The sequence below is a fragment of the Amphiura filiformis genome, chromosome 6, assembly GCF_039555335.1.
Source record: "Amphiura filiformis chromosome 6, Afil_fr2py, whole genome shotgun sequence".
Taxonomy (NCBI): Eukaryota; Metazoa; Echinodermata; class Ophiuroidea; order Amphilepidida; family Amphiuridae; genus Amphiura; species Amphiura filiformis.
This window is the reverse complement of record NC_092633.1, coordinates 5,475,741-5,502,691: the sequence shown is the minus strand read 5'-3', so window position 1 is coordinate 5,502,691 and position 26,951 is coordinate 5,475,741. Positions and strand designations below refer to the sequence as shown.

Genomic DNA, 26,951 nt, shown 5'->3' with positions numbered 1-26,951 from the left:
CGTACCATACCGTACCACTTTAAAATATAAATAATTCAGATTCAGTAGCTTGTTACATGAATCTGATTGGATTCTCGTAAAGTAGTTTTGTGAGAATATAAAATACCAATATTCAGCGTACTTATCCAGAGGCAACGTTAAGCAGTATTGACATCGAAGTTGGTTCCGAATTCGGCACCTAAAGTTGATTATCTTGTCCCGATATCGTGTGCCCTTTTCATGCTTTCTACTGCATATATATATAATTTCCTAAAGTAATCCAGAGAAGGGGAAACTCGCAAATCTACCAGCAGGAGTAGTAAATAATGTGAGGAATCTATAAAGGTCGTACAAATCTTTTTGAAATACATGATATTTTCGTTCCGGATTTTCGTCTCCCCATTTGTCCACTGAACTATATACCCATCATCATGATCATAATTCAAGCAACATTTATATGACGTCATTAATTAATATGCATGTTTTTTAATCTAAACGGCATTTTACATAGAAGTACGAGGCCATGGTTAAATCACATGTAACACGTCATGAAATATGTTTGCATAACATAGTGCTTTAAACATTTATACGACACTGGAATAAACTTTTTTCGGAATCGGAGTTTCAGCAGATTTAAAAAGCGGATTAAAATGGTACCCTAAATGCGTTACAAACGATTTTAAAACAACCCCTTTTCATGAAAATCACCGCTTTTTGCCCCTTAACGCGTCACGCTGTAATATGCCCAACCGAGAAAAAACACACCCTTTTCACACGCTTTTTTTGGTCACGCATGCTTACATCATTATATTTGAGTGGCCCCCCGGGAAATCCATACACCCTGTTTGGCAGATATGATCTTTAATCTTTCACGCAGGGAGTGTGAATTTCAAATGGGGTTACCTGAATGGGCAATTCCATTTGAAATCAACACCCCTATGTGGGAGATTAAGATCATGTCTTCCATAATCCATAGAGAGTGTATGGATTTTAACTGGTATAGCCCATCAGACTTTCTCCTCACAATCACAATTGACTTAATACTTACAGGGTGGATTGTGGATAGCAAAATATTTAGTTTGCTGCCACACATAATGCATATGGTCGAATCCAACGAAAAGTGTACTCGGCTTGTTCAGGGCCATAACTCAAAAGTATTGAACACTTAGCTTGTGTTTTTGTATTGCGTTTATTTTCCTCAATCATACACTTCACCCCATATATAATAATACCCCCTTCTGTGAAAAACTTGAACACAGGGACCAAAAAACATGCTATTTTGACCCATTTTTTGAAAATATTTCTTCAAAGTATTTTTTAAAACACCTACATTAGTTATGAAAAAAGCAGTTGTTGGATGGATTCTGTATTGATTTCCTAAAAGGTGTGTATTCAAAGATTGCCTGTTAAAATGTTCACATATTTGTACATAATTGTGGATTTTTTGTGATAATTTTTCGAGTGGTATTTTTTTATGTTACCTACACATACAATTTTTCATGGCACAAGATATCTGTTTAAAAAGTGGAAGTCACTAATTGATGTGCGATATATAGAAGCTTTGATATGTCCAATACTGAAATGCATTGCATTCAGACATCTTTATTATTATTTATTTTTATTTATTTATTTATTTATTATACTTTATCACTGGCACAGAATTACAAAAAATATATAATATTGCACATAAGTTACATCAAAAATTACACAATATTATGAAAGGAACAATATTGTGTTTAGCTGCCAGAAATTATAAATGGTACAAAGGTAGGTTTGGTAAAATATATGTGTTACCTCCGAATACATATTAAAAGCTGTGTCATTTCCACAAACTGAGAGAATAGTAAATAATATTTAAGCAATAGGTGCAGGGTAATACACTCTTTGATAATACCTGGCTTAAATAGCCTGCATTTGAAAATTTCTGAGATATTAACGGAAAAGGGAATTATTTGTAGGTAACTTTTGGTAGCCGAATGTTGCCCTAAAAATACAATTTGAAATCATGGCAGTATTGTGAAACATCAACATTCATGCCAATGCCCATATAAGTACATAAAGAAGGCCCGTACGAACTTCGCTATCAAATCATATGCCAATGGAAGTTGCGAATTCACATACATACCTGGCATGCAAAACTGAATACGGCTAAATTGTTGAAAAATATGTACTGAAATAGACAACAGCCCCTCATTTGAAAGAAAAATCAGATTCAAGGAAGATTAGAAGGGATAAATACTTGGATTTGTCAGTTGTCATGTGTGCTTCATTTTAAACTTTTACCACCCTTCTGGTTTCTGAGTAATTTGTGTCCAAATTGGTTTATTCGAAGGTAACTTTTAACGTTTTCACTAAGGTTACCTACGAATACCATAGGCAAAGATGACTGTTCTCATTGTCTCATGATCTAAACAACACCGTAATGGACCTTTGTATAAAGCTAATTGTAGTTGCCCTCAAATGAAAGGCCACATGATGTAACTGACTCCAAGATGGACTTCACAAGTCTGTAATAACAATTGTAAGCAATTTGTGAGCAATCAAGCAAATTAAAGTTATTTTAGTTCCTTTGTTTCTTACTTCAATCCTCATTCAACCGCTTTGAACCGATGTTATTAATATATGATAGGGTCTCTAGTATCAATAAACGCACATAAAGAAAAGAATACATTCAAAGTGCTTTATAAAATGAAGATTTGATTGCGATATCCAACAATAGTCTAATTGTTACCTAAGTGTCCCTACGAATGGAAATTAATTGTAAAAACTTTAACTGGTACCCCCGGACAATATTATTCCCCATATACGGATGCATCCAACACTTATTTATTATGTAAATTTGCTGTTTAACTATTTGTATATCAAAATGAAGTGTTCAAAATCTTGCTAAAAACATCAATTTTTTTATCCAAGGTAATAACATTTATTCATTTGGACGTACCATCTGAAACAGATCTAAAAACTACCATTTTATCCATTCATTAACATAATAGCCAAATTTTAACCTCTAAACTCAACATAGTCTAGATATTGTTAAATTGATCATGTTACCTACGAATACCCGGATTTCTTCACCTATCATAATAAAGCGTTAGGTGTATTGCTTATATATACATGTAATTCCTAATATTCCAGAAAACAGATATCCTCCTTTCTTATACAATATTTAAATAAACTGACCTAAACTTCATTAAAAAAAATAAACTAGCATAAATTGAATATGATCATATTGTTCGCATTATAAGAACGAAAACGAATATTTTCTGGTTGCGCTAGCATTTTCCTGACACCCTGTGGTCTACAATACACAAAAAAAGCATTTGTTTTAGATTGATTTGTATTGCGATAGTGAGAGCATCCTAGTGGTATTCGCAAGTAACATTGGCTTATGATGTCACATTAACTATCACATGTCCTGGATTTATTTTTCAAGATTCTATTTTGGACTTTAAAAAGGGCGCATGTACACTTTTGGTTGTTTTGACCATATGTTAATAAAAACAGATAACACAGTCATATACACACTTAATGATATTAAATATTCATATTTATTTTAGAAAAATACACTGTCATAATTGCAATGTTTCAGATAATTCTAAATTTGATTATAATCAATCAATTTATCAATGAGATCCAGAAGTACGCTCTTGTCCAAGGTTTACAGCAAAATACTATATTAGATTTAGAGTTGTGATATTGCACATTGGTATACAGTTACCCATACATACATTTTGAAGTATAGAAACGGATGAAGTGATGAATTACATAATTATTGTTTAATACTAACAAAAAATCATACCATATGCCACATACTCATCAAACGCACTGCCGGCCACCAGTGTGTGATTAGTTTTTTAGTTTACCACAAGCAGCACCTTTTTCCAAAGAAGGCAAAGATTTCTACTCCACTGTTGAAAAGGCCTATGATGTTGCTTGCAATGTGTGGATTACATGACAGCCAATCAACAGCAATGCGTAATTGTATACTACTAGTAAAGTAAATTTTAATAAACATAATGAGGCATATAAGAACTGAATTGGCTCTGTATTTCTTGAGATAGCACTTGATATTTTGAAAAATATCACAAAATTTATAGTTTTTATGTTGAAGCCTATAGCCAGCACACAAATCATTAACATCCCGTCATAAGGAAGCACTCTCGTGGTTCATTTATCCAATTCCAAATTTATCATTGGGGTACACAGCAGAAATCATATCTATTATTAAATTCAGACTATTTGGCCAATACACAAGCAAGCAGTCCCATCAAGGATTGAACTTGGACAGTGTGCACTAGAGACACATACTCTTAACCTTGAGACATGTTACCTCGGACAAGATTTCTAGACTGTCGCATCAAGCCACATGTACATACACCCAGGTATGTTGGGGGAGTCCCAGTATAAATTATGAATAATTATTGACACAGCAACAACATAAACCATTGAGATACAATGACAATTTGCTGGTTCCCTGGCTTCTTTGCTAACCATGTGTTTTCCCTAATATTTTTGGGCTTTAGCAATAAAAAAGAGCATAAAGAAATAGGCGTACATTGCTGCAATTTTCAGTAATTTTTTTTACTACAGCTCAATTTTTACACGGTAAACCAGAGAATGCAGAATGGGCATTTTATTTGTGAACCTGCATTGAGGAATGGTCTGAAATTTGATACTTTGAACAAACATCTGTGCAATGAGCTGCATGGATGGATATATTGGAAATCATCTCTGATGCTATCCCATAAATATACCCAACAGTCATTCTTAATCACATCAAGATGAATATAATCAATATGACCGGCCGATTAGTGCAACAGGTTTATTTTTTGTGAGGCTCACACAAAATCATTTTGGTGACTATTATACGTCGTATACATTCCAAACCCACAAAACTTATACACACTTCATATACGGTAGCTGATATCAGAGGCCTTGGACACGAAACAAATCCTTTTATCATCATGCAGAAACAATGCTCTGAAACACATGCACTAGTCAGCAGTATAAACCACAGACTCAATCAGCTCCAAAGATCTTGTTTGATAAAAACAGGGATATTCATAAATACACTACGCAAAAAAAGTTTCTTTATGGTTAGGAAATTTACCCACTTAGCAACTAATTTTGTACGCTTGCTAAATAAACGCATGCGGGGATTGTCCTGCGATTTTGACACCTCAATCACTACCCTACGACACTCCTGAGAAAAGATATGAATGTTTAAGTAACACGAGGTCGAAAAATAAAAATTGCAAGAAGGCCTATTCAAGTTTTCAGCATAAAAGAACACAAAAAACAACAAACATGCACATTTTTGTTTACTTGCTGAGCACATTTCAGGCATCATACTGCCACTTCACTTGAGATTAATCTCTTTCTTTACTAGTCTTTCTGTACTTTGTGTCCACTGTTGGCTTCCCTCACAGCAGCCACGTGGCATCTCATTCTCCTAATGAGGCATCGAATGTCGTTCCTGTTCCACTCGTTAATAACGATGCGACGCAATCCTACCAGAGTGGTATCTGCCTTTGTCTTCTTGTTGAATCGTCTCTTGAGCTGATCCCAAAGGTTCTCCAAGGGGTTAAGATCAGGGCTTCTGGAGGGTTACTCAAGTGTCTCAATTCCTTCTGCTTCCAGGAATGCAGTGTCCTGGCTGAAACCATGACCTGTTTTTAATCCCTTTTCCAAACCCATATTTCAAAATGTAAATGTCTTAGTACCCACTAACCTTTGTCTTTAATCATTCATCTCCACAATAAGCAAAGGATTATCCAACATGCATCAAGGAAAATGCTTTAAATTCAAATTGAAAAGGCGGAAATAATGAAACCATCTTGAATCAGTGAATCAGCTCTAAAACCATTGAATAGGCTTCTTTGCCATTTTTATTTGTCGACCTCTTGGTACTTAAACACTCATATATTTTTTCAGGAGTGTCGTAGGGTAGTGATTGAGGTGTCAAAATGCGAGGAGAATCCTCAAGATGCGATTATTTAGCAAACATACAAAAGTAGTTGCTAGATTTTAATAGTGGGTAAATTTCCTAACCATAAAGAAACTTTTGTTTTTGCATAGTTTATATTCTTCTTACATGCCAATATCAAGTTATCTTCATATTTTATCACAACAACCTGTTGTAAGGAATCAAATATAAATCATAATACAAACAAATAACGCAACAGGTGTCATGACCTATTCAACAACTCTTCCTATACCTTTGTACAGGAGCCAACCGTTGTTAATCCGTGATGAACCAACACTTTTACTGAAGCGTATACGCCTTGAACGCGAAGCGAGACTACGCGCTACGCGAGAGCGCCGAAAATTCGTCATGCCTGAACCTTTGTGCGTATGCCAGCATACAAGTTGAATTCCGTATTTATCAGGAAGCGGCTAAACATTGCCGTTTTATTCTGTAGTTTTATTGCTGATATCAAAAGAGAAATCATCGAAGTTTTTGTACGGCTGAGTGGCAATGACATTCCTCGTAAAATAATCGTGAATTATACGATTTTTAGCTTCTTTTCGTTGTTGAAAGGATTCAATCATGTTTCACCGTTGTTCATCACCGATTAACAACTCGCGTCAGCGTTGCGTCGCAGTTTATTTCGGCTCGGGCAGCTAAAGCTGCCCTCAAGTAAACCACTCAGACGACGCTATGAGACGCATCGTTGTTAATCGGTGATGAACAACGGTGAAACATGATTGAATCCCTAATTAAATAGCTGCACTATTATCAGGAATGCTAAAGTTAAGAGGTTCATAATAAGATATGCATGCCTTAGTATATTTAAGTTTCACCAACAACATATATATATTCATTTCTTTGTAATTGTTACGTTTTTAGTACTTTCATTATTTTCACTTGTTTAAATTTGTTCAACGGATGGCTTGTAATATAACTGAATTCATACTCAGTCCATAGGCAAGTGATTGCTTTTACCAATTAGGTGTGATCATTTTTTGTTGCTTTAGAAACTGAGTAGTCAAATATCAGTAGCTTCTCAATCAGCAAAGACATTTACAAAATTCATAATCTAGTCCCAGTTAAATTAATTGACATGGTTCCATAGATCATGAAAAATAATTACAACAATATCACACACACAACAGTTGACGCAAGATTCTTCTTTTCACTCATCAACTGATAAATTAAGCTCAAAGTAAGCTTAATAATAATCAAGCCCAAGTTAAATGTATTGAATTTGGTTCCATAGATTGTTTTGTCATGAAAAATATGACATCAAGCCACATGATTTGGATCATTATAATTGTCAGGTAGCCACACATACTGTATTATTTAAGATTTCAACATTTCGCAAAAATTGCACAGATGTCTCAGCTGCAAATGTTTGGGGTCAGCTGGTACTTCTCGTTTAGCCATTTTGCTTATGAACATTAACCCGCCTGACAACATGTACTGGAGAAGATACAATCACCAATTTGAGCACATACAATTTCAAAACAGATTTCACTTTTTGACTGAAGAACTACCACAGTTTCTGTTCATGTCATATTACAATTAAACATTGTAAATATTTACCTACCTTTCCAAGTGACTCATCAAAATTTAAGTCAAAATTTAACTTATACTGTTTTACGTCCAATGAACAGATTGTTCCTTGTTAAGCAGTTAGTAAAACATAATGTATTATGTTGTATCAATAATAAATCACATATCCAAATGCTGAATATTACACATTGTCTTTTCATTAGTAGATTAGTAATTAATGACTAAATCAATGCAATCAGGTGTGGTGTAATATTTAACAGGTTTTTCTTCCCACTAAATTTCTGAAAAAAAACAATGTTCATAACAAGGTCTATTGATAGGCTGATTTTCTGAAAGGGCTTAATTGAGTGTTCCAGAAACTTCCTTATAACAGAATTATCAGTTTTATCAGTTTGCTAAAAATACTGCAATTTTCTGAAAATGTAGCTTTTCCTATACTTGCATACAGGAAAATTGAACAATATTTCCTGGAATCACAAAATTTTCTTAAAAACCTGCCAACTCTGTTGTTATAGTCTATATATCAACCTTGAGTCACCGGTACTAGCTTTGAAGTTAAGCGTGTGCTGCCTTTACAGTGTGGTTTCTTGCGTGTACATATGCGGCACGTTGATCACGCGCGTAAAAGTATGTACACACACCAAGTAACGCTAAGCTAACGCAGAACACGCTGAACTTCAAAGGTGATTCGAGGTAGATTATATAGACTATAGTAAGACCTGATATGAGAAATACAATTTCCACACACACACACACAAACTTTTGTCCTTTAATCAGAAATACATAATTATATACCATTCGGAACAAAAACCTGTTGAACAAAAACACCTGACCCTTTGATTAATCTAAGGGGCAGTAGGCCTGGAAGGCTAGGAACCCTTCAGTGGAAGTCACCTTGAGTTGTATGCTTTGATTTGCTGAGATGAAAGTTATCGATCCTTTCTTCAGCCCAAGAGCTTTACCATGGGATGGTTGTTGAGTTGTTGCTGCTGATGCTTGTGCCTCACCATTGATTGTGATAAGGATGCTGGCGCTGTCTACGGAGCTAAGAGTATACTGATCTGTGGCTGTAGGCACCTGTAACACAAACAAATATCAAATTTGGGTAAGTTAGCTATTACATTGGAGCATTGGACCTCGACCTTGTCCAAAATAGGTAAAGGAATTAAGCATCATTGATCTCTTCCTAACTGCATAGTGTGGAGTCAGTTAGCCCATCAATTGATAATAATATTGAAAAATGCTGCATTGGCAGTGTGAATAGTAATATAAAGGTAAAAAGTGTGAAACTACCGAAAAATATACAAAGTTTGGCAAGCTTTCGGCCATAGGCCTTTTTCATAGCCATAATAAAATACCTGTGAAAACAAAACAAAATATCCGCAAGGAATGAACATTGATAAACGCGTGTGCGCACAAGGGATGAAAGCACGAGCAGGGAAGCACAAAAAACGTGCGAGCACACAACGCAAAGGGTCTAACATCGGAAAGCAAGAAAATCAACGTTCATTCCTGAAGGAGTAAGATTTCTTAAATTGAAAATTAGCTGCTGTTCATCTTTACGGCGACTTGCCGTGTTACTGTGGCATTTTTTTGAGTCCAGTAATTCGCATGTCTTACTGTGACCATTCATTGAAAAATGTTTTGCAACTGGTTTGGTGAGGGGACATCACCAGTTACCTTAATTTGACCAAAAATACATATGCGATTGAAATGGGTCTTAGCACACTTCATCATGCGTACCGTACTAACATTGACTGAGAATTTGAAACCAACAAGTGCTTCATGCATGATTGGGCTCATATTGAGTAAGGAATCACCCATCTAAAGAAAAGCTGCCAAAAAGTGCAATAGAACATCAATGAGCTTATAGTGTAAAGCTGTATTACTCTGTGTTGCTGTATTACTAGACAGCATCGATCTTGCATAGTGTTGATGAGGTGCAGTGGCGGCACCAGGATTTTTTTAGTTGGCAAAGGGGGGAGAAGCGAAATACAGGACAAAATTGAGGACATTTTTGTTCATAATCTGGGGTTTTTACTGGGGGAATAGGGGGACAAATCCCTCATGCTGGCAACTGATAAGGCCTGCCACTCGAAGCTCACAAGGTTGTCATTGATGGGAACGATATCTAGTTTCCCTCCAGCACTGATTCCTGTCCATAACATTACACTCACTCCACTAAATGCAGCAGTCACATGAACCACACAACAACGCAGGGAAAACTGTATTGCACCCTGGTATTATACTATTTAGCAGTGTTTAATTAAAATGTGTGATTTGTCATTCAATATGAGCCCAGTCATGATTGAAAGCACTTGGCGGGTTCAAATTCTCAGCGAATGTTTGTTTGATTTTCAAATCAGATTATTTTTGCTGTAAATGAATAGAAAAAGGTTGCTGACTTATCCTTTACACCCAAATAATGTGTCCTCAGCAGTAAAAATGTTTAAATAATGGGTTTGGTTGTGCTTCACCCATTATTTAAATTTTGTCTGACGAGGACACATTATTTGGGTGTAGGGCATTACCATATACATGTATTTCTTAATTATGTTCATTTCTTTTCTTTCCATATAGGCCAGCATAGGCTTTCTAGCCTGGCTTGTTCATTTCACTGTGTCATCAGGACCCAAGCATGCCTCTGCATGAAGCAACAGTTTAACAAACCAACCAACCTACCTTAATCCTTCTGACAGCAAAGTCTGGTACAGGTGGGTTGTAAATGGTGATGTTACTATCTGTCTGGTCTGTCACACATGGAAACAATGTCTCTTTAACAGTACTTGTCTTATAGGATAACATTTCACATAAAGTTGGCACATCTTTGTACTTGGGAGTCAGACCGGCTCTCACTACATTATCAGAACATGCCATGCACTCCATACAATCTGAAAGGCAATGTAATTTATGATTATGATATAGATTGGAATGCTATTATACTTATATGTCAGTGTTCATAAAGTATTATATAAAGATGACATTAATATGAGCCACTGAATGTTTTGTACTGACTCAATGTATGGAAACAAATTTGGTTTGTATCCTTATATTAAACACACATTGTCTGCCTATTTGTGCAATGGTATAAATATATCACTTTATATAACTCAAACTAGAAACGGCACAGTTTTTGGCACAAGGCGTCGATTTGGATTGCCTCCACCAATCCACCATGGGGCAATTTAAATTAGTAAAGATATTATAACAGCTAAATGTCAAACTGTATGAGTGGTAAACAAACAAATATAACCTCAACTGACCTTTGGTTGCATTAGGATTTAAAGGGGGGCAACCCTATTGGTTTTGAATATGGATTGTCTTTAAAATTACATATAATATCAAATATTGGTGATTATGCAGCTTTGTGAAAAAAACGAGAGCATTTTCTGCGTAAATGTGAATAAATAGCAACATTTGTAACCCAATACTTGGTAATCGTGAATTGCATTCTGGGAAGGCAAGCATGTGCCGTAATTCCCGTTCGTCATGTGCCGTGCGTGCGTGGTTGCACTGACATTAACCAAGCTCCACTCCAATAGGTACACGCCCGATACTACGGTGACATTTCCCCACAACCAGTTTTTTCGTGTTCGCCTGTATATCGCTCATGATGATTTTTGTATATAAATTATGGCATAATGGCAATAGAGCTCAATAGTAAAGCAAAACAGAAATGCCCCGACGACAATGCTGGAAACGCCCGTATTGAACGGAAAGTTTTGATTTTTTAAAACTCTTTTTCGTACCGGTTCAGAAAAAAAAGAAACAAAATATATTTCCCCTTTTAAAATGAATGTAAAAAAGTTTGGCTTTAAAAAATGGAGCAGAAAAAGAAACCTGTCACTACCGGGATTCGAACCGGGGACCTCTGGTACAAAAATACTACGCTCTAACCGACTGCCCCACGCAGGCAGCTTCTAAATTTCAAAGGAATTTTTAAAGGTTTATAGTAACATCGTCGATCTGAAGTCTCCTCAGCAGTTATTGCAGTTCGCTCTTTTCATACAATGTGAATGACGCGGAACCAAACTAGCTGTTGAGGAAACTGAATATTACGATTTCAATCATAATAATGCCTGCCCAAAAGTCCGAAGTGGTAGCCTCTAATTGAGCAAGTTTTGCGTGAATTCTCCGGAAATACATGGACCGTGAGTGTCAAATTTCAGGATAGTAATGAGAAAAATATTATGTATTGTGTGATACCAAAAACTCATCGACAATGAAAAAAATCGGGGGGATGATGTTGTCGATCGGGTTACGGACCTTTAAACTGTTCATATGAGACCAAATTTGAATTTACAAGTTGACCTCAAATGACCTTTGACCTAGAACACCACCCATAAAAAAAAGTAGCCAGAGTTTCTGACCATGGTCCACCTATCCTGAAAATCTGAAGTCAATCTGTCCATTCACTCTTTTCAGAGCCACCATTTCTCAAGTAGATAAGAGCCAATCTACTTGTATATTATTTGGTAGGAGGCAGTCCACAGGAACTCACTGTGGACAAGATACCATCTAGTACGTATACAAATTCTTCAAAACAAAACCAAATTTTACTCACTAGTTTGACGGTTTCACTTTTCATGGATGAAAAGCATCATCAGAATATTGATTGATGATCACATCTTCCGGTTGGGTGAATTCCGACCACAGAGGGTGTAGAATTGTCACTCAATAGAGGATCATATTCCCTATTCATGACGTTGGGTCCTCTTCTCCGAATCCGAATGGACTCCTTGATGCATCTTATATTTGCCAAGGATTTCTGAATTGTCCCAGTCTAAAACATGATTTTTCTGTACTGCATGATCTGCTAAGGCTGATTTTAATTGTTTGGTTTCGGACTGTTTCCGTGTTTGTCACATGTGATTTTGCTTTGTCTTTTGTTTTTGATTTTGCTTTGCTTTGTCTTTTCCACCCTCATAGTTTCTTTTTGATGTTTTTTGAGATGAATTTCAAATATTCATCCGGTCTCACCGACATATGTTTGATTGCAGTTAGTGCAAGGTATTTCATATGCATAACACAATCTGTGCTGTTAATAGGATCTATTTTGTCCTCTCGGTGCACCATAAGTTTCCTGAGGCTAGTGTTAGCCTTCATAACCGTGGCTATACCATGTTTTCTGAAAATTATATTGGCCTTCTCCGCAAGCCCTTCCACATATAGAATAACCACATGTCCTTTTGTTTGGGTGTCATTGTCCTTTTTCTTTTTAGGTTTCTTTGCCTGTTTCTCATCCATTTTTTCTTGCACTTGTTTGAAAGACCAATTTGGGGATCCACAACGAATGAGGGCTTCTTTGATCTTAAGTTCCTCTAATTTCCTATCTGCATCCTCTATAATAATAGAGCTCATTCTGTCAAAAAGGGTCTTGATCACCCCAAGTTTTTGGTGGAGGGGTGGTGTGATTTAAAATTGAGGTATTGGTCAGTGTGAGTGACCTTTCTACTATACAAAAGTAGCTTCACTTTAGAACAATTAATGTTCAAAAATGGTACATACCCTCCTGCTCTTTTTCAGGGACGACTGGCCCCACTATCTAAGTCACGTATATGATCACATACTGCGTGACAATTCTATACCCTCTCTGGTCGGTATTCGTCCAACCGGAAAATGTGATCATCAATCAATATTCTGATGATGCTTTTGGTCCATGAAAAGCGAAACCGTCAAACTAGGGAGTAAAATTTGGTTTTGTTGAGAAGAATTTGTATACTTTGTATTTATCTTCAAACCTGATGAATCCATTCAGTTAGATACAATATATATGCATTACTGTATGTTGCAATCCTGACAAAAGCTTGATAGCTTTAAACTCGTCAAATCCATCGAAATTCTGAATCTACATCAAGATTAAATTACATAAACTTGGAGTCACAAAAAGTCAGAGTTCTGGTCCATGGCTGTAAAATGTCTCATAAGAAATCCTGTTGTACATGCCTTAACTTCAAGAAGATACAGACAATCACATACACGCAAATACAGCAAATAATATTTGTGATATTACTTACCACCAAGCAAATAAGCATGGATCACATTTGGACCCAGAAACATGGCTTCTCCTGGCTGTAGAATCATATGATTCAGGAAATAGCTTACAAAGCAGCCTACATCTCCTGGGAAGGCTTTGTTGAGACGCATAACTAACTCTCCATTGTTGGCTTTCATGTCCTCTCCAGCAGACGCTATATGTCAAATTAAACAGAGAAACATGGGAGGTCAATGCCAGTTTTCTTATTCTCACATCAGAAAATGCACTGCAAGGCGACAGAAATCTACCACTCTGCTCTATGGGCCTGACCAACCCAGATATTTCTTTTTGGGATATTTTTTTTTTAATTTGCTGTATGCAAGTATAATCAGGACCTTTTTGGCCAAAAGTGGATTGAGTTTGACCGTCCCTTCTTAAAAAAGTCCATCCACCAGTTGAGCATGTTTTTTAATTTGCTCCCCAAGGGAAAATATGTTATTCTGTTCTGCCAGAGGAAACATTGTCTTCTGGACTTATTCATTAATTTCTACAAATAATCATCACTTAGGTTTTGCTGGCTGCAGTATGACACCACATTTATGGTGCATCATCAGGACAACTGATCTTTTGCAGGTTTGTTGACATGTGATGGTGTGATACTGAAGCCAGCAAAAATAAAAAAGTCCAGATGTCCAAGTCAAATTACTTGTTTGTTACATTAGGGGAATTCAGTGGGCATTGAACCAGCTGAAGTGTTCTCACATGCAAAACGTTAATTGCACAGAGCATATACATGAATGTAAAGGCAGTTTGACAGCCTGCTTGCCATGCAATCATGAAAAAGCATTGATGTCACTACCGCACTTTGAGGTGAACCTCAAAGGACAGCTCTCACAAAATGTACAATGATTTTGTCTCTGATAAAAATGCATCTTAAATCTAAATATATTTAATTTAATTACTGCATTATTAGATATTGTAGTATGAGCCTGAAACAAGTATTACTCTGAATCCATAACTTACAGCCAATGCATAATCATGTACATTTGTAAGCACACAATGTGCTGTTACATTTAACTCTTACGGTACCTTGTTTTTCTAATTTCTGAGCAAGTGTTTCTAGATTCTTCTTGATGACATCCTCTTCTCTTGTCAGGAGGCCAGTGAAGCATTTCTGTAGTTCTTCCTTACATGTCTCATTGCCATTCTTGTATGCTGCTACCAAAGTCTCAGCATTCTCTTGTCCCACAACTGCCTGGAATTCTGGTATGGCTGTAAAAACAGGTAAACTCCAAGTCAACACAGGATTGGAATATTAAGACGCAATAATGCTGTTTGGTCATGAAACGAGTGGGGCACCTGGAAACCTAACATTTTCTGGACTAATTCAAAGTCCAGTTCAAAACAAGCGAATTCTACTCACAACAAAGTAACATACACAGCTAATTGTCATACCTGGTCCAGTCTTGGAATTGTCAAGATCAGAGTTGAAAATGGGTACTACCTTGCTGGCCCCAGTTACAAACTATTTCCCTTGGGTAATTTTAAGTTGGAGTGAAATCAAAATGATCAGGATGATCAGGGGTCAGGTCAGTAGTGGTTGGGTTTGTCCCAGTCATGACGAGCGAAAAACATGCCCCTCCCCTCCTTTTCTCAAGTTAGACCAATGTTATGGCCATAAAGGAGACTTGATCTGTAACACCATAATGACATTTTTGACACCATCAGAAAACCAATTTCAATGTAAAGGGGGAGCCAATTATTGGTCATGTTATGCAAGTCAAAATGAACATTTTCCACAAAACAGGAGTTAAACATTTTCCACAAAACAGAGTTGTAATTCACAATACTAGAAACAACAACTCTAAGTAAATGTCAAAGCCAAATTTTAGTTAATCTAGTTAAAATTCATACACCCTCTATGAAAAATATTAACTTAATCTCTCACACAGGAGGGTAGATTTCAATTGGAGTCACCATTATCAGGTTACCCCATTTTCAAATTGAATATAGCAAGCAAAAGACAACAAATAATTACCTACTTTGAAAGAAGTTGACTATATCTTTTACAGGTCTGAAGCCACACAGTCCTTCAAATGGTGTGAGTGCTATGGCCATCTCTGGCTTATGATTGGGATCTGGATACTCAGATGGTCTCTCACTATATAGTTGTTCTGCATGGCTCTATTGTAATGTCATGAAAATGAATATGGTAAAAGTATAAGGAGATACATGTGGATAACTAAATATTTCTAGTGTGTTCTTACTGTATCTGCAATTATTTTATGCAGCAATTGCAATGTATATACCCAGAACTAAGTATAATAACTTTTTGCAATTATGTACACATTTTTTTCCTGTGTGGCAATATTTTTGAACCAAGTATGACTGAATGAAGAACAGTATAGTTTCCCATCATTTATACAGTTTTTGCAAGGCACAAGCTGTTGCAGTATTGAAAATACATTGACCACTGACACCCAACTTTTTCCACCAAAAACATTTAATGTATCAAATATTTTTCATATTTACATGTACTTTCAGCTGTATAACATTAACAATATACAGCAGGTAATTTAACAACAATGATAACTCAATAGTGGAAAAAATCATAAGATTTTCTGACAGACCCACCGCCGCAACACCGCCAAGTTTCAAAACACATACAAGAAACACAGACAAGATCAACAAATATGTAGAAAATGCACAAATGCCAGGACAGAAGTAAAACTCTGCAGAAGCTAAACTTGCAAGAAATTTTTGACAATTGAAAAGTTTACCCCAACTTACAAAACAACATGGACTAATAAATCAAACCTAGAATACATAGGGTACACTGGAACAAGTGATTGTAAGAACCACAATGCATCTGGGGACACCAGGCAAAATCAAAAATATTACCAACTTATTGTCCAAATAAATCTGTCAATCACTTACCTTCAAAGGATGAGCTTGGATGGACAATGCCTTGTTAACTGACAGCACCTTAAACAGATATGGAAGTTGACCTTTGAACTTTGCCTTGACCTTATCACCAAGGCAATCTGGATGTGCTTTTATCCAATCGTCAAGTGGCTGAGGTTGTTGTGACCCAGGAGGTTGCACTATCGATGGTCCCCTAGGATGGGTTCCCATCCACAGCTAAAAGGAAAACATAATATTGATTTCAGTTAAGTAAATCTGCTCAAAAGAGACAATTGACCATCTTATGTGATGCTATTGGGCTAATCATTTAGAGTTCACAATCCCCGTGTGGAAGATTTTGGACATCTCTTCCACAGACAGGGACTGTCTTTTGAAATTTGCAGTAGAGCATTAAATAGCTCTTCTTTTTCCCAGTCACAATTGTGTGTTGGTGAGATGATCACGGAGATCTGTTTAGAGCATTTGTAATATAATGTAAGGAGAGAATGGCCAACTAAGGAGAGCTAAAAATCACTCTCCTATATCAGATTTAAGGAGAGCAGCAGAGAGCGATTACTCTCGTTTTCATCAAAAGGCAGTCCCTGCACAGGTGGAATATGAATTTTAAATGGAATTAGCACATAACCAACTCTCATTTGAAACTCACCCTCCCTCTGTAGAAGATTCAAGTTATAAGACACTACATGTTTATGGGTAGAATTCTCCCCTGCGCCATGATATGCCCCTCCCCCAGCCCACCTGCTCCATGGTGCCCCCCTCTAATCCCTGTCCACTTACCTCTGAATATGGTTCATCTTTCTTCAATTGGAAGCCTGGATCATTACTCTGTGTGAGAAGTGCCACCTCACTCTCCTCCCCTATCCTACCCCAGGCATACTGATTTACAGCACACTTCAGTGGAAATACTGCAAAGTAAACAAAACATGGTTTGTAATGAAAATAAGATATACTTGTCCGACATTAATTTGGATAAAAATGGAAATAAAAACCACACAGTTATGTCATAATTTGGTAAGTTGATGTTTACAACTACTCTTCATATTTAAGGGAAAAAAATCAGTATTTAAGTTATCAACTTGATGAATTCATCACCTCATCATTGGTTGACTAGAAAGTCAGTGAACATGTGGTGTGTTTTATTTAATAATAAATTCTTTTAACAACTATTGTCTGCTGGTGCAACAGCATAGCATAGGTACATTTAATATCACCAGTATTTCTCATTATATATCACCAGTAAAAATCATTTTAGCTCCATTATAGTTTTACACAGTTTATAATAGATTCCATACATTACATGGTGGGAAAAGGTTAAAGATCACTGGACCATAGCCAAATATATATATTGTTTAAAATAGGTAAGATAATTAAAAGTCAGTCAGCCTAGGGCACATAGAGGATCTGGTTTAAATACCTTCTCTGTCTCTGGCCCAAGGGAATGGAACAAACTCCCTAAAGCCATCAGGGAGTCTCCATCAATTCCAGTTTTCAGGAAGAAACTGAAAACTCACCTTTTCAGTTAGCTTCTTTCTTGTTCCTTCTGTGTTTCTTTTTTATTCCATTCTTTCTCTCCTTGTTCAGCGCTTTGATAAATTTTAAAGGCGCTTTATAAATATCTTTATGTATGTATGTACGAGGGGGTATCCAAAAGTTTTTGACATCACCCAGAAGTGAAAGAGCTATACCGATGAAATTTTGTCAGTGTAATCACTGGTCCTTATGTACATTATGGTCCAAAAATGGTCTTATAAGTTTACTTTCTTTACAGGTGGCGCTAGATGGGCGGAAGGCGCATAACCTGCAAGATGGTGAAAATTGAGGCACGGAACGTGATTAAGTTCCTGCATTTGAAGGGTTAGGCCTACAATGCTCAGAAAATCTATGATGAAATGAAAGCACTCTACGGTGATGATTGCCCATCATATGGCACTATTGCTTTTTGAAAAAGGAATTTCCAAACTGGCCACATGTCCCTCACAGATGAGCCAAGAAGTGGACGTCCATCACTTACGGATGATGCGGCCACAGTGAAAAAAACTCAAGAAAGTGGAGGATCTTAACATGAAAAGGTTATGCGACATGATATGTTTTGGTTGAATAAGGGGTTGTGCAATAATTATGTGTACCCCAGAGTGGTGAATTCTCAAATTGGTCTGCCAAAAATCGCTTGCCCCTTCCCTTTGGCCGTGCTAAAAAATCTTTGCCCCCTCTTTTGATGTGTAAAAAACCTTTGCCCCCCCCCCTTCGACGTACAAAAAATCTTCCCCCCCTTTACACACTAAAATTTTAGGAACTGGAATTTAAAACCTTAAATTGTCTTATCATAATACGAAAGAACGAGCAGGATATCTATATAAATAAAAGGAAGTCGCTAAATCTTGTTCGCGAATAGGCTCCGAGATGCTTTGACTTTCAGCTCTGATTTATTCGGACATTGATCGGGTACATATTGCCATTAAACCATCTGACGTTCATTTTTGTAAAACTATTCAATCACTATGGAAATAACAAAAATTGGTCGGTTGCTAGGCCGGCCGTTGAGGTCAATAACCTTATGGGTCAGGTCATGACAGCAAGCGCGTCAAATGCAAGCGGTGTCCAACACGCGCGGTAAATGGTCGAGTCACGGCACCATGGTTTCACGCGCATTGCCGCGCATGGTATGGACGCACTTAATGCTGGCTTATCGCGCGTAGGCCTCCGTATGTGTGTACATATGTACTTATTAATCTGAGGTGACTGACTTCTTCTCTGAGACAGTGGCAGATCCAGGAATTTGGGAAAGTTTTTTGCCGCCACCTTTTTGAATGGCCACGAATTGTGTCGCGCGCAGTGCAGGGGGTTGCGTCCCCTTAGAATTTGAAACTTGGTCAAAGTAAAGGCCTTGAAGCCATTTCGGGGGGTTCATTGGGTGTTAGCTGATGTTTTATGTTTGTTGGGATAAAGTTAAAATCAATCATTTTTGTCACGACCTGTTTCAAAGTAATCTGAGGGATTGAGTGACTAACAACATTATCACAGGTCTGGATATTTATGATTATCAAGCCAACATGATCATTACTATACTGAATGAATAACCTACACCAAGACACCATGATTATCATCACCATTTACCATGTTTACTAACCACTCCCAATTACTAACTGCTCCTGTTTACTCAACTTGCGGGGACCCGCGCTTCGTGCGGGTCTCCTGCTAGTTTTGCATATATTTGAATGTGTTCCTAATGTTTTCCTACACCTTTTTAGGGCGTAATATAGAAACGGTGCCTAAAATATCTGTGCCAAAAATTGCTTGCCCCCCTCCCCCTTTCAACCAGCCAAAAATTGCTTGACTCCCCCCCCCCTTTCGAACTGCCAAAAAATCTTTGGTCTGCCAAAAATCTTTGCTCCCCCCCTCTATAATTCACTAGCCCAGGGGCACAGCATTCATCATCCCTATATCTTCATGTCAAAAATTGCTGTGATAGTACAGCGAATCCTCTCGTTTTTCAAAAGCTACGCATGGCGATTTTGTTTGAGATAGGCCGAGCGACTCAGGCTAAGGCCAAAAAAAATAATTGTTTGTTTGTCCTCCACAGCTTTGAAAGAGGACGTATGGGGTGGTGGATTAAAAAAACAAAAAAACATTTTGTTTCTTTAATATGCAGTTAAAGTTATAATTTGTGTTCATGTCATAGTCTTTTAATGATTTCAAATCCAATATTTTGAAGTCACTACAAATAATAGACTATGACATGAACACAAGTTATAACTTTGCATATTGAAGACACAAAATGGTTTTTGGGGGGGGGGGGTTTTTTACTTTCAACCATGAAAGATCTTAGTATTTAGCTCTAGCTAGGTCCAGAGATACTCCAAATCTGGAAAAAAAATTGAATTTTACTTATTTTTATTTTAAAAAAAAAATGAAAAAAATATTGGTCAGGCCTTAATCTGAGGAGCGGGCGGTGGAGGACAAACAAACAACTTTTTTTTGTTGGCCTAAGCATACCATTTACACGATATGAGATAGAGACTGCCGCAGAGTTTTTTTATTCTACGATTTGCGCATGATCAGTACCACATATGGTGTTGCCATTCAAGAAAATTCGATTTGTTTTCAGGTAAAACCCAGGTTTTGTTTCCAATACACTAACTCGAAATGCAATACACTAATTAGCGGGGAATGCTGTTTGCTGTGGATATATTTTACTGCAGTAAATATAAGTAACGATTTTGAAATCAAAAGTCAAAATTGTGATATATTCAACTGTTTGAGAAATGAATTATATAAAGGAACCTGTGTAAGATCCAGGTGCTGTATACAATGTACATTATCGACACACTATATACCATTATACCACTTTCTTTATCTGCGTCAATAATAGAATATTGATTTCAATCGAATTGAATACATCTCTCCATTTTGAGTTTGTACTCCACCACTGAGCGATCGATTTCTAGCCAATCAGAATGGACTCCTTTTCTTGCGTTCAGTGAAATACCAATCGCCCGTCGCTCACCAACGGAGTATTAAGTTTATATTTATAATACTGGGTGTCGACACTGTGAGGGGTACACATAAAGTAGGTACGTGCCATCACTCCATATTAAAGTTTTCAGCACAATTCGTCAGCAGTCTGCCAATTAATTTGGCGCAGTTTATGGCGCATACAAAAGTGGGGTTCTGATTGGCTTTAAGCCTTTTATCACATCATCATCATATCGGCACCTCATTCACTAAATGATGCATTTCAACGCAGTAAATATGCGATATAATACGCTCTCGTCAAAGATTTACTCCCAAAATATTATAGTAGTCACATGCATGCATGGACATGATTGATTTGATAAAAAATTATATGATTGAATTTGAATTTCATGTCATATCACTATCTAGTACTATCATTAGACGTTCGCTTTTCAGTATCTCTTTCCTTGTTGGAAAGGTATAAACGTTGACGAGATAGGAACATGTACCGAAGATCCGGGACCTACTCTGCCGTGTTTGGCTGAGTAACGGACTAACGGTACATGAACACGGTCTTTTGTGCCTATGTAAATTAGTCATTGAGCTTCATTGTGTATAGCTGAAATTATACCCATAGGTATACGCAGAAAATGGTACATCAGGGGTGTCTATTCTTCCAGAAAATTGAAATTATTCCCTCACCCTACCACGCTGTGTCACATCCATCCCCAGATTCTTCCCCAACTGAAAACCCCCAAAATTGACAAAAGACCCCGTTATTTTTGGCAAATCCTACACCCAATGACCCTGTTTTTGTCAGTAGTCTACGCTGAATGACCCCCTTTCTTGAACAATTAGTCCTCAAAATTGAAATTTCAAGGCTTCACACACATTTTGAGCAAAATAAATGAGTTTTGTCTATGTTGTACTGTAAAATTGGGTAAAAAGCTATTTTTGATTGTCAATGATGTGAAATTTTAGGCGCTCCCATACAAAATCACTCCATTTTTGACATTGCCAACACCGAATGACCCCCTTTTTTCTGAAAATTTCCACACCGATAGACCCCTAGTTTCATACGCTGGTGGGCACAGGTATGTCACTTTCATATTCGAGTGCTCCCCGGGTACTATCTACATGTACTTTTCCTTATTTTCTTGTTCCCTCCCTTCCCTGACTGAATATGTGTTGTGAGTTGTTCTATTCTATCTTCCCTAAAAACATCAAATTCCTAGATGGTACAGTCTGAACCATTGCATCTAAGGACTAATGGTTCAAAGGGAAGACAGGCTGCTAAACACCTCGAGGCTCTTTATTATTTTCAGAGCTACATGTAGCTGTGAATTATTTACAGGGGTGTGAGAGTTCCGCTTTTTTGTTTTGATTTTCAGCTTTTTTTGTACCAGTACACTTGCTCTGTATAAAAGTATAGGATCTTCCCAAATTGCAGCTTTTTGCTAGGTGTTTTGAGGTTTTTGCTATCTGGTTTTTGTCAGCTCTTTTATATATGTGGTGACTCGCATGCCCCTGATTTATTATAAATTAAAGTTTTAGAATTAAAATTCTTCTGTTGCAGAGTTCGGAGAATGCCACTGAACTATTGCATCTCGGGAAGAATAATCAAGGATTTGGATCTGAAGCTGAGGTTTAAAAGGGAAGATAAACTTGGACAATAGAGCTGTTAACTAATTGATGGTTCTTCCCTTAGAATCCCAAATGCTTCCCTATAGATAGGCAGATGTCCAAACTAAAAAGAAAATGGATTTTGTATGAAATATGCAAAGCAGAGCTCCCTTAATCTTAGTGTGCAAACTGTGCATTATTACCTATAGTATGACCACTAGTCACTATTGCCCAGGCAGGGAAGAATTACTGACCCAACTTTTCCCTGTTTTATGATAAAGTCCATGGTTTCCCTCAAATAATTATTTATGGGATGGGAATGGCCGAATGGGTAAAAGCTAAGGGTACCACTACATGTATGCTAATGTTATGTACCCATTATAATTCTTCCCTAAATGACACGTGATGAATTCACCCACCCTGTAGAGCAGTCACTGCCAGCCAGTGACCATCTATTTAATAACAAAAATACCATAAAACATCATAATACATGTTCCAGTTATACATTTTTCCCCAAATTAGTTAATATTATTTTTAATCTTCCTTGAATCCTGTTGACTTTCTACTGTTTTTCCCCTCTCTTTTTTTTTTCTTTTTCAAAATGCAAAATTCTTCCCCAAAGGGGTAAAATTATTCCCTCCCCTTTGGGGGCGATTAACGGAAGAATAAACGCCCCTGTGGTACATACTTACAATCCACATACAAACTAGGAAAGCATACTTTCAATGTACAGCTGGTTTTTTTCACAACAAATGACTTACTCACCAATGTCTTCTGTGGCCAAACTTGATTATTTAAAGTCCTACTGCATTATAGTCCACTTAAAATATCAATTTGGTTGAAATTTGTTGCCAAAACTGTGTTTAAATGTGTTTATTCCACCACATAAATTCTTGTGATCAAAATTCCCACCATTAGAATGTGCTATCTCCAGCATGTAGCCCTTTACACATAGCATGTAATTATAACCTCATCTCTGCTTATAGAAGCTGTTACAGGCATGTGATAGGAGCACATTCAGGCTTGGTTAAAGTCTATCTTGTTACGGTATGATATGTTTGGTAAATTGGCCAATTAGGTCAAGACATGTCATCAATTTAACCTTGGCATGAGAAAGAGTTGCCATGCTTAAAATCCACCACATTATGGTGGATTAAAGAATAGCTTAATCTATTATGTACAGCTGTGTGTGCATGGTCAAAAGAGTATACTTCATGACTTCTAATATTTAGCCCCAACATATGTGTCTGGCACTTAACACTTTGGGTGGAATATTTGGAATGGAAACAGGTATTTATTTCTTTTAGTCCACAAAATGTAAACATGGAGACATGTACAATTACAGAATTTGACTTACTGGAAATGGGTTTTTGCTGAACAAAAGTAAGTAAACATTAGGGATCATATTTTTCAAAAATGGATTACAGGGTTTCAGTGTATTTTGAAAATGATAGGTTTGTGTGAATTTTTATAACTGGTGCATTTATCATGTTTTGAAATATATGTAGGAATCTGTGCGGTTCTGATTGTTCTGTGGCTGAATGGAAGTACGTTCATTATGTTTACTTAAAAGATACGCGAATGGGCCTACATCCCTTCTGGGTTCGGTTCATCTTGATCTGGAGAAACACACTTGTGACTTGATCGAAAGACGTTAAGACAACATTCTTTTAGTTACGACTGTCGAGATACCTCTCTTTTATTTCGATGGGCATTCAAGATCGATGTGCAAATCATCCTGGCCCGTGCCTTAATGTTTAATAAGACGAGTTCTCAGTGTTACTTCTCCTGCCTATAGAATCATGCCATATTGAAACCTGTTAACTTCTACATGTACATACATGTAGTTAACTATCAGCTTTAACTACCAACTCACTTCTTAGCGATGGTGTTAGCTCACTCCCTGTTGAATAGCAACACACGACTCCTCTCTACTCTCTGTGCATCCTACTTTTGAATGGCATATTTTCTAAGGAGAGGGCAGTACCACTGAAAAACACGTGGACTTAGCTAGTAGAAGCTAAGAGTAATAAATGTTGACACATCACTTTCCTCCGAATCTGAACTATGTATGAACTGTCTATCCAGGTACTTCTTATGAAGTAGGTATGCTAGGTGAATTCAAATTTGCCATCAAATTGCATCGTTTTATATATCAAATTAAAGCCCTTGAGTAAACTAAGCCAAAACTGAAAACCTTTTTTCATAGCACTTTCCGTAGCAAAGTTACATCTTGTCAAAGATTGACTTTCATCAAAAAGATTCAGCTAGCAAAATTCCCCAAAACGGCATTTCGGGGTGTTTCTAGATCTTTTAGTCTCATGGCGATGGCAGCTTTTTTTAATGGAGGGTCATTATTTCTCAATTCACCCAATGGGAAACACCTCACCCCCTTCAAATTTGTTCAAAATTGGTATACAGGGTGATTTTGGCTGCAAAGCTCAAATTTCAAATTTTAGCTTAATCGGACGTCGGTCTTAGCGCTATGCCCGCCCATTTTGGCGATTTTGAAAAAATGGCGCTTATCAATATTATCGCGACCATATCTCCGTAACCGCAGGTCCTACTGAGCTGAAATTGGTGTCATTTATTTAGCTAATCTCTCAAAGAATCCAAATCTACTATCATTTAGTATGTAGGAGTAAGAGAAAATTTGTGACCTTTTTTCTGTACTTTGACCTTGAATTTGACCTTGTTGCCACGTGACAGCGAGGCAATTTGCGTTGAATTTTACCCCATATGTTGTCTACAAAATATCAAAAATTGAGGGGTAATATTTTTTGTTTTTGTGCTAGACTTTAACAAAGCAAGCATGCAGGTGAAAACATATGTATTTAATGCATGTACATAATAGGCCTATACAATTGGCCTATATTATAATAGTATCATGTGTACAATATACTGAGCCTACATACAAAATTACAGTTTTTCAACCACATGCTTGCTTTATGAAAGCCTAGCAAGAAAACAAAAAATATTACCCCTCCAATTTTTTGATATTATGTAGACAACATATGGAGGTGTAATTCCAACGCAAATTCGCCTCGCGGCCATGTGGGCAACAAGGTCAAATTCAAGGTCAAAGTACAGAAAAAAAGGTCATATTTTTTCTTTTCTTCCTACACACTAAATGATAGCAGATTTGGATTCTTTGAGAGATTAGCTAAAAAATGACACCAATTTCAGCTCAGTAGGACCTACGGTTACGGAGATATGGTTGCGACAATATTGATGGGTGCGCCATTTTTCACTAAATCGCCAAAAATGGGCGGGCATAGCGAAAACCAGACGTCCGATTAAGCTAAAATTTGAAATTTGAGCTTTACAGCCAAAATCACCCTGTATACCAATTTTGAACAAATTTGAAGGGGGTGAGGTGTAAAATCATATTTTTTTTGGGTGATTTGAGAAATAATGACCCTGGAACTGCTATCAAAATCCCTCTAAAATTCCATGTGCGACTTGATTATCACCATAAAAAATCATATATTTGGGTCAAGTGAAGTATAGAAAACATATTTATGTAGGTTTCCTTCACCCACCTATTCTCTAAAAAAAATTCAAATTTCTATGTAAATATGCATTGTGTTGGGGCCCGGTCTCGGCGTAATTCGCTGACTAGTAAATGTGTTAAACTAAGGTTTGCCTAGGTTACCTATATGAAGGATTATTACATATACACTCTTTGACAGCTCTCTCCGTGCCTGTTTGAATGCCTGGTTATACCATGTACCCATACACTAGGTATGGGTACATGAGACCAGGTATAACCATAGGTTACTCATCATCAGACTGAATCATTGACATTGTCGCTAACTACACAAGTTATGTGTGCAATTCTAGAGAACGTTGACCGACAGAGGGTGTCAATATAGGCCTACGTGTCGCTTTTGAAAAACAGCGATTCATGCGCATGCTCAGCAGGCAAATACGACGGCGATTTAGTACACTGATCATGCGTGTGATTCAGATTTCTGCAAAAGCGATTGAGTATAAATGTATCTTTAGAAATGACTGGCGATTGTGTGTTCTCAAGTGGGTTTTATCATGTTAATTAGTGACCTGACACACATTTGTATTGGTTCGATCAAGCATTGATTTTTTTGTACTGGATCGTTCAAGCATCTCCAACAAATTTTTAATGTAAGTGCCTCTGGCCCTAGTGGAAGTAAAAACGGATAATATGGCCAGAGTTCTAGGGCTAACTCATGAACTTATGATCATCAGCTGATTATTATCATGAATTTGAAATGAATGAAAACGTGATTTATTTTATAATAATTTATATTATACAATTTGCAGGCACGTTGGTGTGACCATCAAACTTACCTGGACAATACGCCATGATAGACGATGTTGCTATTTCTTGAAAAAAACTGGAAAACTGCCCAAATGGCCCTCACCACATACAGCAGCTGACTGAACGGTTGCTGAATTCTGCAACTGCCAAAGGATACACTATTCCAACTACTCCTGAAC

The 26,951-nt window shown here is 37.1% G+C and overlaps 1 protein-coding gene across 1 annotated transcript; it reads right to left on the bottom strand.

Annotated features, from left to right (window-relative positions):
* Positions 1–7,877: 7,877 nt before the first annotated feature.
* Positions 7,878–26,929, bottom strand: LOC140154866 (mannose-6-phosphate isomerase-like). Its single transcript, XM_072177516.1, has 8 exons — positions 26,802–26,929; positions 17,175–17,302; positions 16,410–16,613; positions 15,515–15,656; positions 14,562–14,744; positions 13,513–13,686; positions 10,178–10,386; positions 7,878–8,572 (listed from the first exon to the last, which is right to left on the bottom strand). The coding sequence occupies exons 1-8, from the start codon at positions 26,815–26,817 to the stop codon at positions 8,336–8,338; spliced, it is 1,293 nt and encodes a 430-aa protein (XP_072033617.1). The 5' UTR covers positions 26,818–26,929; the 3' UTR covers positions 7,878–8,335.
* Positions 26,930–26,951: the final 22 nt, after the last annotated feature.

Excerpts from the sequence above, each read along its gene's own strand:
- LOC140154866 (XM_072177516.1), bottom strand. Across the intron at positions 14,745-15,514 it reads TATAGTCAACTTCTTTCAAA|CCATACCAGAATTCCAGGCA; the intron begins GTAGGTAATTAT and ends CTGTTTTTACAG. Across the intron at positions 13,687-14,561 it reads TCAGAAATTAGAAAAACAAG|CGTCTGCTGGAGAGGACATG; the intron begins GTACCGTAAGAG and ends TTTGACATATAG.